At 37.2% G+C, this 12,313-nt stretch overlaps 1 protein-coding gene across 2 annotated transcripts in view; it reads right to left on the minus strand.

Moving 5' to 3' along the window:
- Nucleotides 1-108: 108 nt before the first annotated feature.
- Nucleotides 109-12,313, minus strand: part of sytl4 (synaptotagmin like 4) — a 39,462-nt gene continuing 27,257 nt past the window's right edge. For both annotated transcript variants that reach the window (XM_031891102.1, XM_031891103.1), the window contains exons 10-17: nt 10,060-10,146; nt 9,174-9,352; nt 8,747-8,849; nt 7,840-8,001; nt 7,216-7,321; nt 5,051-5,150; nt 4,097-4,305; nt 109-774 (exon numbers count right to left, since the gene is read on the minus strand). In XM_031891102.1, the coding sequence (XP_031746962.1) occupies nt 635-774; nt 4,097-4,305; nt 5,051-5,150; nt 7,216-7,321; nt 7,840-8,001; nt 8,747-8,849; nt 9,174-9,352; nt 10,060-10,146 (1,086 nt within the window). In that variant the 3' untranslated portion in view covers nt 109-634. The remainder of the gene's footprint in view (nt 775-4,096; nt 4,306-5,050; nt 5,151-7,215; nt 7,322-7,839; nt 8,002-8,746; nt 8,850-9,173; nt 9,353-10,059; nt 10,147-12,313) is intronic.

Genomic DNA, 12,313 nt, shown 5'->3' on the forward strand with positions numbered 1-12,313 from the left:
AAAAATGATTTCCTTTTTCTCTGTAATAATAAAACCGTAGCTTGTACTTGATCCCAACTAAGATATAATGAATCCTTATTGGAGGCAAAACAATCCTATTGGGTTTAATTACTGTTTAAATAAGAACATTTATTTACAGCTGTATTATCTTCACAAGCTTTCATTCGAAAATGTATACAAAATAATGTCTTGTACAGGCTCTTTACAGGGTGAAATGTCCACAAATAATTTCAAGAAATTTGACGTAGAAGACACGCGGCATGTATTATTTAAAAAAGAGTAAATGTAGAAGTTCCAACACAAACATTGACATACTAGTAAGAAGGTGAAAGTAGATAAAGACTACAGTAGATACAGCTACAGGCTACAGGTAACAAACATTTCCCATGACATACATTTATGAGAACAGAAGTACATAAGAAATGAATTATTTTCAGATCAGTTTGATCAAAGAAAACCTTATAGACCATTTGTTTAAAAAAAAAATCGATATAAACCGAAACAAATATACGGTGATTATTAAATTTTTAAAAATTAGATGTGCCATTTCCTAATGCACAGAGTACAGTGACAAACATTATTTGCTTGCTGTCTCAGAGGAGATGGAATATTTTCCATTTGTTGACAGCTTTTTCTACTTTTGTTTGGCCATAGAGGGGCGAAGCTGCAAGGTTCCTTCTGCCCAGGATCCTGGGTATTGTCTCATTTTCTGCCAGAGGCTAAGCTCTTCGCCAGTGGAGTCCATCCAGTCTACAAGCTCACCATTGGACATACCTAGAAGTAAAATAAAACCTTAACCTGTTAAAACCTACAACTGGCAACCAGGACACAGAGCTATACGAAATGCATAACACACCAGGAGAAGTTTTACAAAATTTTATACAATTGGTTCCTAACCCCCTTAAAATTGTCAGATTTATGCAGGAACTATTGATACTTGTTGGAGATGTAACAAAGAAATAGGAGATATGTTACACATATGGTGGTCCTATCATCCAGTCCTTCTGGACTTCAGCATTTTCTCTGATATCAAATTATATTTCACAAGATTTTGTTTCATCTCCAGAACTGGTGCTATTAAACATTTATGACAAAATTCCTAACAAAGCTCTGGAAATAGTATTTTTTCAATTATCAAATACAGTCAGACTTTTAATTGCCAGGAATTGGAAAAAAACAGGAGGTCCCAAACATTTCCCAGCTTATGAGAGAAGTTAACAGTAAAATAGAATATGAAATGGCAATTCCAAGAAATATTTCAGAAAGAAGATTCATACAGGAAGCTCAAAAAATATGGAAGAACATTTCTGGTGTTGATAATTTATAGCTATGTTTCATGTCTGGGGTTTTTTTTTTGGAGTTATGTTAAGTTATGGTGTTTTTCTTTTCTCTCTGGAGATATTCATAAAGTAAACAGTGTAATTATTATGGTTTACATGTATTGTAAAAACTAATAAAAAGTTGAAAAAAAAAACCTACAACTGGCTCATCATCTTTCATTTTGTTTGCTTTCTGTTGGTGCCAATTATACTTGTTGTTTTACATATATCTTCCGCTTTATGGATCCCAGCCTTTTATTCTCTTGGTCTCTCTCTGTTGTGTTCTCTGGCATGGTAGTCCTTCTCCTTCATTGTCCACACCTGGTCTTATTTGTTTTTTTATTGCTAAAGTTCTCTAAACGGACTCAAATTTCATTACACTTCTACCTTCAGCCCCTTACCTTAACTGCTTGACATCTACTATTCCCCTCTCTGAGATCTATGGCTGATGTCATGGGGACAGTTTCTTCACCTACTTATTTTAGTAGGTAGAAAAACACCTACTACCTTATTGATAAACAAGTTTGAGAAGCCATGATGTTTGCCTTGGTAAAGGCCTTATCCATAGACCAGACCAACACCAATTTTTTTTATAAACAATGAAGGAAAACAGTGCTTTGGAAACAAGAAGTGGAAGACAGGGTACAAGGTGGTATTAAAGAATATTTAGAAAGAAAAGAGAAGAAACACATGGAAGGAAAGTGGAAAAAAAGCAAAACAATTAAAAAAATTAATATGGTATAACATTACCACAACATATTCTTTGTTCAAGACACAAATTTTAAAGTGTGATTAAATTACAAATGTAAGAATAAGATAACACTTCCGTAAAAATAGAAACATCCGCAAAAACAAAATATCTAGCATAATAAACAAATTATCTGTACTCTTGCTTATTTTTACTGGATAGCTTACATAACAAATCTATTGCCAACCAAAGGTACTCATGCAAAGTAGTTCCTGTTTTGGCCTTGGGCTGTTTGAGAGAAACACTTTGAATAACAACCTGCAGGCAGAAGTAACTGCTAGAAAGGGATTCCAATAATAAAAGTTTCTGTAGCAACAGTGTTTTGTAATCTTAGCAAACATACTTATGTGCGGAAATTCCTAATATTTAAAAAGGGTTCAATGAATAGGGCCTGTACAAACAAAGATTATAAGATTTTTTGACATGGCCTCTACCTCCTGTATAGGTTACTGATTGTTTTTGTATGTAATCTGACATTCTATGTATATACCCATTGATTGTACAGCACTGTGAAATATGTTGGTGTTTTATGAATGAGTGTTAATAGTAACTATAACATAAAGAAGAAACAATATGTAAGGAAAATCCATGTGTTTGTTATTTCGTGAGCTAAACAGGGCAGGAAAAACTGGGCCTACTCCATGTTTCCAACTAACTAACTTATAGCAAAGGTAGATAATTCATTACTACTACTCATATAACTTAGTGTACAATGAACCATTGCTTATTTCTAACCTACAACACCGCAACAAAGACTGGTTAAGAAAGAAGTTTTTTTATACAGAGCTAGTTCAACTTACTGCTGCTTATAGAAAGACTATTTACATCTCAGATCTCCATTACTGCTTTATAACAGAACAAAAATAAGCATTATTTTGAATTAAAAATGCAGAATTTATAAATACAATTTCCATTTATTTTGCTCATGTTGCAAGAAAGTGTAAATAGGTCTATACTGTTATGTATTATGCTGTTTTGAGAATTTCATCTTCAATGAATCATCAATTTTTGTATACAGAGACATATTTTTTTGCCTCCCAACATTTGAGATCTGTAAAGAGGGGCACAATCAATCACTGAATAGTGTGGTGCACAAATTTAGGCCACAACCACTTTGTGACCACACCCCACAATGCCATACCCATTTAACCTATCCCTTATACAGTTTCAGGTTCTCCTAACTTAGGACACTAAGGATCGCAAACTTACTTCACTTCCTTCACCTTTTCTAACTGTCCTACCCAGTCTGTTTTTATTTCTTGTTCTCCAGTTTTGTTCTATTTCTTCCCTCCTTTCACTTTAATTCTCTCTCCAGCTCAATTCTTTTTCTCCTCTATACTTCTTTTCTTAAGCCCGATTTCCATTATCCCTTTTAAATATGCTCTGGCTTTCTCTCTGCCCTTCTCTCCCACTGTTTTTTCTTTCTCTTATGCCTGCTCTCCTTTTCCCATATTCTTTACTCTGCTCCCTGCACTTTTATTTGTTATTTTTTTCACATATGTCATTTATTTCTACCAGTGATTCTAACCTATGGGTTGGGACTGTTGTTTAGAGTATGTCCCCATGACCCCTAAATGCAATACAATTTTCTTCTGCAATAGACCATAGTAGATGAAAGGCACTAAGTGACACATTATACTCTGAATCGTGGGACCTGAGGTGGAATCACAGACTTAAAGAAGAATGAAACCCAACCCCCAACACACTTTTACAGGACCCTACACAACAAAAAGGTGTCCCTATCTTTGTACCTGCCAAAAAGATTTGCACAACAGGGAGACATGCCACTTTGGATCCACTTCTGTAAGAGCTTTCCAGATGGAGTATTTGTTGTTTAAACTAGGACTGGCCGGTTTTAACTGTGCATGTTCAGTGTCAACTATCTGACAGAGGAAGATCCTAAGATGCACAAGATGATGCCTGTCAACCCAGATGTACATTGTATTTGGGTGCAGGCTACATTTGAAGTGAGTGAAGACGAAAGAGCTAAAAAAAAATGATGAAGTGATCAAGAAAGGTGCAAACGTACCATTTCCAATACCGAGTCTCACTCCTCCCAGGAAGTCATTGCTTGACAGTGGCTCCCTGTCCCAGACTGTCAGCTCCAGACATACATTTTGAAGATCCTCAGGTTTTATCCCATTATACACAAAGGTATGATTATAATGTGGATTCAGGGTTTTTTTCACAACCGGGGTCTTTCTCTTTGTGTTCTTGTTCTTATGTGGAAACAGGTATCTGTGAGTAACATGAAGGAAGCCCATGACATTATTTGCTGACTTTTGTATGAAATATATTGAAGTATAATTATTAACAGCATCGGATTTCTAATCTGGGCGCCCCGAGGCTGCCCCCATTCTGCCCCCCCCTAGCCCCCACATGTGCAAACACAAGCCCCAAAACCACCCCCTCCCCACAGTGACTGTGCATTCGCGAATGTTTAAACTCCCATATGGAGCTGTGTGGTAAAGGTCCCAATTGCTTGGTATGGGAGCAAAATTTCAAATTTTGCTTCAGCAGGGCGGCATGCCGCTCCTAAGTTTGTGCCGCCATAGGCCCGGGCCTTTGTGGCCTCACCACAAATCCGGGCCTGAACACAAAACAAGTTGGACAGAGCCACAAGTTGTTGATGATCGTTTGGCTATGGTTCAATAACAACTATTGAGTTTTGCAAAAGAAATTGCTCCTATTTATGTCTCCAGACATAGACTGAGTCAGCTAATTTACAATAGGGATGCACCGAATCCAGTTTTTTGGGTTCGGCTAAACCCCTGAATTCAATTCAGATGAATGCCGAATTGAATCCTAATTAGCATATGCTAATTAGCATTTGGAAGGGTTAAATGTCACCCCATACAATGGTGTTAACATGACAAAAAGTCATGTGATTTTTAGGACTGTGGATTCTGCCGAATCCTGGATTCAGTGCAGCCCTAATTTAGAAGTCCTTGGAAACAATAATATACTTTGGTAGTCTACTCACCCTTTAACAAAGCTGTCAGATATCCCTCCCGTCTTAACAGCAGTGAGGTTTTTAGCTTCTTTAATCCAGACATGAAGTTCTCCTCCTTCATCTGCTTTTTCTAGTTTCAAAAATCAAAAAAATATTTTTTCAGAAAACGTGTCCAGGGGCCTTTACAATAATTGCAAGATTATTTATACTTTAAAGCAGTGCTGTCCAACTGGTGGCCCGCGGCCCCCCTCTGTGTGGCCCCCCACCTGTCTGGCTGCTTTGATGGCTTACTCTTGTGTAAGCTTTAAATGGCATCAGTACTGAGATTAACTGCCCCCCCCTGCATGGTTCTCACCTCAGATTCAGGCTGTAATCAGGCTGTATTGTTTAAATATGTAATCCCTTGTGTTGTTCACACCTTTTAATCTCTGCATTGTTCACCCCCTGCAGTGTTCACACCTCAGGCTCAGGCTGTAATCACCCCCATTGTTCCCCTGTTCACACCTCAGGAGCAATAGAAACCCACAAATAATCCCTGCACACTACAAAAAGAACATATACTGAGGTGGGACTTCAATTAAAAAAAATTTTAATATATAGTTTTTTAATATACAGTGCAGACTGTAGGAGCAGTGCCAGCATTGTGTCACTGTAAGCTGCCTGTGTGTGCCATACATCATAGGGCAAGCAGAGTATGGCACACACAGGCAGGGTAGGGCAGGCAGAGTATGGCACACACAGGCAGGGTAGGGCAGGCAGAGTATGGCACACACAGGCAGGGTAGGGCAGGCAGAGTATGGCACACACAGGCAGGGTAGGGCAGGCAGAGTATGGCACACACAGGCAGGGTAGGGCAGGCAGAGTATAGCACACACAGGCAGGGTAGGGAAGGCAGAGTATGGCACACACAGACAGGGTAGGGAAGGCAGAGTATGGCAGGTTTTTGCTGTACTACAACTATTAATATGGCTATGGTCATGTGATAACGTGGGTGTGGTTTCAAGTAGGTGCAGTTTCAAAAAGGGGAGTGGTCAAAACTGGCTTCCATTATCGGCCCTCCACCACGTAGGTCGGAAAAATTCCGGCCCTCAGTACAACAGAAGTTGGACAGCACTGCTTTAAAGGGATTCTGTCATGATTTTTAAATTACACTGTTTACATAGCAAACACAGTAATTCACTCTCCCAATTAAATTCTTATTCTTGAACCAACAAATGTATTCTTTTTAGTTGCAGTACTGGTGTGTAGGCAGCCATCTCAGTGCATTGTGCAAGGTGCAAAAATTGGTACAGTACACTTTATGCACCATATCTCTGAAAACTCCAGCATAAATTTGTCAGACACAAGTCAAACACTGTGTACTAACATGGCTACAAGATTTGCACCTACATGTAAATATCATGCAAGTTGAATCTGTATCATTAAGGATGCCATGTGGGAAGGGCATGGGCATTCCCATAAATTCCCATATATGTCTTCAATTTGAGCATGATTTACTTCTGCTTAACATATGCAGGGGTGCAGCGTCCAAGAACTCCATACTTAAAAGGAACAGTAACACCAAAAAATTAAAAGGTTTCAAAATAATTAAAATATAATATACTGTTGCCCTTCAATGGTAATTGTGTTTACGCTTCATAATGACTACAGTTGATATAAATACAGTGCTGTTTAGCTGAGCCAGAACAAAAACACCATAGAGCGTTAATGTTATCAATGTATTTATGCTCAGTGGTTTGACAGAATATAACGGTGCAATAAAAAACTGTAAAGAAATATTAAAAAGGGGGAGTGGTTCATTTACCCCCTGCAAACAAAATCTTTTGAGGGATGCTTGCTCGTTTGCAGTGGGCAGCAAAGTTAATGAATCAGAAAGATGGACAAGGAAGGACTACCACACAGCAGACCCTGAGGTCCTGGCCTTTTGCTGGGTCAGCTGTATGGTAGCAGCCACCAACCACAGCCGCTTCCACAGAGGAAAGAGAAGAGACTGAGCGTTCCAGGCTCTTCCCCACCTTCCACAGAGGATTTTTCTGCAGGGGTGTCCAGTCTTTCTTTGTTACACCACTGAATAGGGGCTCATTTTGTGACAGCAGTATCCATTTTAAGTGTATTATGAAGAACCATAAAAAAGACCTCATGCTAAAGCAGTCTAAATAATGGTTACTAGATATACACAGCAATTGTCCACTTACTTTTTCGCCTCTCACTTCCAGAGGGCTTGGTAGGTGGTACGTACTTCAGAGAAACCACCAGCTCCCCTTTGGAGTTATAAAAGCCAGCTCCACTGTCCATGTTGCCCTAAATAACAAAGGCAAGAATTTCACTACCGAATAGCTAACACATTAGTGGCATAAAACCAACTTGGCCACCAGCTTTTGAATTACTAATTTAAATGCTGTCTATCATCTTTCATTTAGTCAGTTCATTATCTAATATTCTGTACTATGTGTTCATGAGTCAGATTATTAAAAATGATGTCAAACAAAGAAAATATATATGTCTTGGGGAGACTGGGGACATAAAAAAAACCTTGGAGGGACACATCTAATCTGGAGCCTTGGTGTTGCCTAATTTATAGGAGGTGTTTTAGATAATGATCACAGCAATGATATGCTAGTGTAAGACACTCCAGTTGTTGCTCCTTAGACTCCAGTATCTCAGCAGCTTTTATGCCATATTGGGAATATAAAAAGAAAAACAGTATATACTAATTTTAAAAACACATTTTTGTAAAAATGCAGATTTAATAACAGTTTTATTCTTCTATCAGAGCAAGTGGTTGGTGTTAACAAATGACTGAAATACTTTAATATTACCTTTCCATGCAGAGGAAGACATTCTTCTATCAAGCTGTCAAAGTTCCAGGAATCCAGTGGAATATCCACCTGCCCTAGAAATGTGTTTCTGCCAAATCGATCATAATGCCAGACGGACAGCTCAAGGGATCTCAAATGGAGCATAGATTCTGGAACTATATACTAAGGCAAAGAAGAAAAACCCACAATAAATATCATATTCTACCTTTGATATTGCATGTCAAATTTACAAATGTCAAATATTATAGAGAGCTGTGTAGGAACTGTGTTTGCTGCTGTGAAGAAAATCATTTCTGACCAATGGGGCAGGGAAGGTGTTTCTTGCTGTGAGGGTTTGATAAGTAACAGTATCATTTGCAATAGATAAGCTACTGACGACAACAAATCGGACCAGAATATTTAAAATCATATTTCATTAACATTACTACAGAAAAGCTGCATCCTCAGCCAGCCACATGACAGTCATCATATTGGAGAAGTTAGCTTTTTACAGGTATGCTGCAGGAAAGTGGCTGGGGTGATGGAGCACTGATGGTTGTAAAATCACCTGATAAAGGATCAAACAATAAAGAATCACATTTGATTTATTTTGTTCTCCAGAGTGCACTCTTGATTTGAGTGCAGTAGTAAGACCTGAATAATGTACTGCAGCAGCTCTGAAAAGGCCTTTTTGATATACTGCAGTGGCATTGGCAGAAACTGTACAATGTCCTCCATGGGTACTTCAGATCACTGAGGAAATGCTTAAAGATTTCTTATTATGTGGAGCCTGATGCTGCTACATACAGTGGAAGGAGCTACCATGGAGCAGGACAGAGTGCCATGCCCAAATCTAATCACTAGGGCCATTCTTATTTAAAGGTTCTCACTTTGCAGTGAGAATTAAATATTCATTTGCTGTATTTACCTTTAAAACTTCATTGTACATTGGATTTGTGGTGTTGCGTTTGATTGTAGTTTTACGTTTCCCTTGACGAGATTTGTCAGGCAAAAGGTAAGACTTAATATACCTACAGGAAAGAGATGATATTCTTTTGAGCACTGCTACCATTCCTAAAAGAGTAATATATCCTAAACATACATTTTAAAGTTATCATGTTAACTATTTAAAAAGAGCATTGCTTAAAACATGGATATTGTTTTGTAGGCTACCAGGACAGAGCATTCTGGGATACTTCTAGTTAAAAATGGCATTAATTTAGACTGAACCTTGGAAAAATGGGTGTATGTATGCTAAAGATTTTTTTTTTTTTTTAAAGCAATGTCCAGATGTTAAGTTTCTTAATTTATCAGTATTTAGCTGAGTGCCGTATTTAAATATAAGTTCAACTTACGGGTTTGATCTCATTTTTAATTCATCTCCATAGGCAAGATTCCGACATTCCTTCACAAGGATATTCAAAAGCTGTACTTTTGCATCATAATTAATTGAAAATATAATTTCTCCAGTTATTATAACATTGCCAAAATCCCCAGCCTCGCTGTAGATGCTTATCATGCTTCCCAGTGTACTCTGAAAGAAAAAGAACTCAACTATGAGCACAGGGCATTCTGGTGAAAAGAATTTTGAGAAATGGCAAGTTGGCTGTCACAGGAGAGAACAACCTTCATCTTCAAAATAAATCGTGGACACATTGCTGTCTAAACCAGTCAGTCAGTCAACACATCAGTCACAACAAAATGAGCCTTTGGCTTAGCATAAATATAAAATAGTTAGTGCATAACATCCATAAACTTGACTATTTGGTCTCCAAAAACTCATACATAAAAATCTGAGCATGTAATGACTGACTATACGTTTAGGTTTTAAATACTGCCAAAATGTTTTTTAATACTCTGGGAATGTGTAAAAATATAGACCAAGGGGGATATTTGTAATTATTTTCTATTGTGGGATTTCAAAAAGCTAAATTATTCCATGAGTGGTTTCTGCCTTGAGGGGACAAAGCATTATTTGAAATGTTTTAAATACAGATTAATAATTAAACATTTTGCTGGGCTCTGCTTAAACCAAACCTCTCACTTCAAATTGCTAAAGGAGACATGTCACAGTCAATGAATTGAGGCTTTGTATATTATTAGTAACTATAAACACAAATAATGGAAAATATTATTCATTTTGCACTTAAAGAAGTTAATGAAAAGAATAAAGAGATTGTGCAAGGCACACTATCATATTTAAGAAAGAATGCAATAAAAAGTTGAATTCTGCAGACTTACACTAGAAGCCCCACTTCGTAAACTGCTTCTGCCTGCTGACAAGCGATGAATCTCCACTAAATTGTCAATATCCTCATCTTCCTCTTCCTTAACATAATAAGCAAAGAATTAATACTTAAGGACTTAAGACAACTAGACACTAAAACTTTTTCTTACTAAATTGTGCTCAGTACATAGTATTGCGATTACGGTATATCTCTGTACATGCTATATGAAAACGTAGAGAGTTGATTATAATTTGTAGAGTTCCTGTTCAAGTGACCATTACTCCAGTAATATTAGATCATGGCCCATGGGTCACTAAGCCATGCTGACTCCTTGTTAAGTGGACAATGCAAGGGTTAAGGGAAATTTTACAGAATCAGCTATAGACAATTATATTTCATATAGACACCAGAAAACAATACCATTCCTTATTAAAAGGAAACATATTGGATAAATGGAAAAAATCCTAATTTTGTAGGCAATTATGAATAATATATGGTGCCGGCCCCCCTGCACAGCCTGGGAAAGGAGGCAGCAGAAGTAGAACAGATGGGCGTGACTAGTGGGGGATTTGGGGGAATTTCTCAACAAATCAGTCCAAAACACAATTTTTTTAAGCACATTCCTTCTATGTTTAGGAGAAATATAATTCACTGGTACATTCTTACATTTTTACATGATATTCTCCTTTAATAACAAAGGGACAACATTAACAATGAATAACCTTTATTGGCATGATATATATGGTCATTTTAGATAAAAAGTTATGAAACATTTTGGGGCTTTCGGCAATGTTTACTCTAATTCTTTTTTGGCTTTGTGGGAAAAAAAATAATTATTTTGGGCACACATTTTAAACTTCTGCGTGCATTGGAAAAAAGGTGTGCTCAGGTCAAAATGAATGCAAAATGTGCAAAATTCTTTGTGCTCACCAAAACTCTGTGTGTTCTGGCTTTAAAATTTGTGCATGTGCACAAGCAAACAGCTTAGAGGGAACACGGGCTTCAGGTAAACAGGGACAAATCTTGGTGATCTTTGTGTATTTTAATACTGAAATATGTAAAAGAGCTCTCTGTTTTAAGTTTAACATCACATTTCCATCTATAGGGACCAAAAGGATATTCCAACTAGATGAAAATGTGCCCCAATTAATAGCCCTTGCTGCCAAACTTAAAACAGAAAGCTCTATTAAATATTTAGGTATTAAAATACACAAAAATTACATGCTACCTTTTTGACCCATGTGTAATTCTTTTGATGCGCGTGAAAAACAACGCACACATAAAAAAACTACTGTACGTGCGCATCAGAAGCTCATGCCTGCGTCAAGGAAATTGGCACGTCGCGTGGCGAAATTTTTTGCCGTGCAAATTGTTTCGCCCATCCCTACTGACAGACAATTAAAACAAAAAAACAATTATATATACAAATAAGTAAAAATCCATTGCAAATTTGTAATGAATGTATATTGCAAAATTGCCTAGAATTATGTATTCTTTTATTAGGCATAAAATTATATTTTGAGTTGACTTGTCCTTTAACACAGTCTGTCCAACTTACTTCATGTACTTGGCCAATTATATCTCATACAGCATATTGGAGGGCCAAATTCAATTAAAATAATGATTTCATATAGTGAAGTGAATTGAGCCTCTGAGCAGACTGGTGCCATAAACATCCTTCTAAGGACCTCATTCAGCCCACAGCCCCCAGTTGGACAGCCCTGTCTTAAAGGAACAGTAACACTAAAAAATAAAAATGTTTTAAAATAATTAAAATATAATGTACTGTTGCCCTTCACTGGTAAAAGTTGTGTGTTTGCTTCAGAAAGACTACTGTAGTTAATAGAAATAGCTGTTGTGTAGCCATGGGGGCAGCCATTTAAATTGAAAAAAGGAGAAAAGGCACAGGTTACATAAGAAGATAACAGATAAACTGTGTAGAATACAATGGGAATCTATGCTACTTATCTGTTATCTGCTTAGTAACCTGTGCCTTTTCTCCTTTTTTCAATTTAAATGGCTGCCCCCATGGCTACACAGCAGGGTATTTATATAAACTGTAGTAGTGTTTATGAAGCAAACACACAACTTTTACCAGTGCAGGGCAATAGTACATAATATATTAATTATTTTTATACACTTATTTTTTTGTGTTACTGTTCCTTTAATATGACTCTTGGGCTTGGCTCTACCCAGTTATGAGTTACAGTATTGGGCCAGACAGTTGCCAGAAGTTTCTTATTGTCAAGTATTTGATACAGAAAACC

This window comes from Xenopus tropicalis, chromosome 8, assembly GCF_000004195.4.
Source record: "Xenopus tropicalis strain Nigerian chromosome 8, UCB_Xtro_10.0, whole genome shotgun sequence".
Taxonomy (NCBI): Eukaryota; Metazoa; Chordata; class Amphibia; order Anura; family Pipidae; genus Xenopus; species Xenopus tropicalis.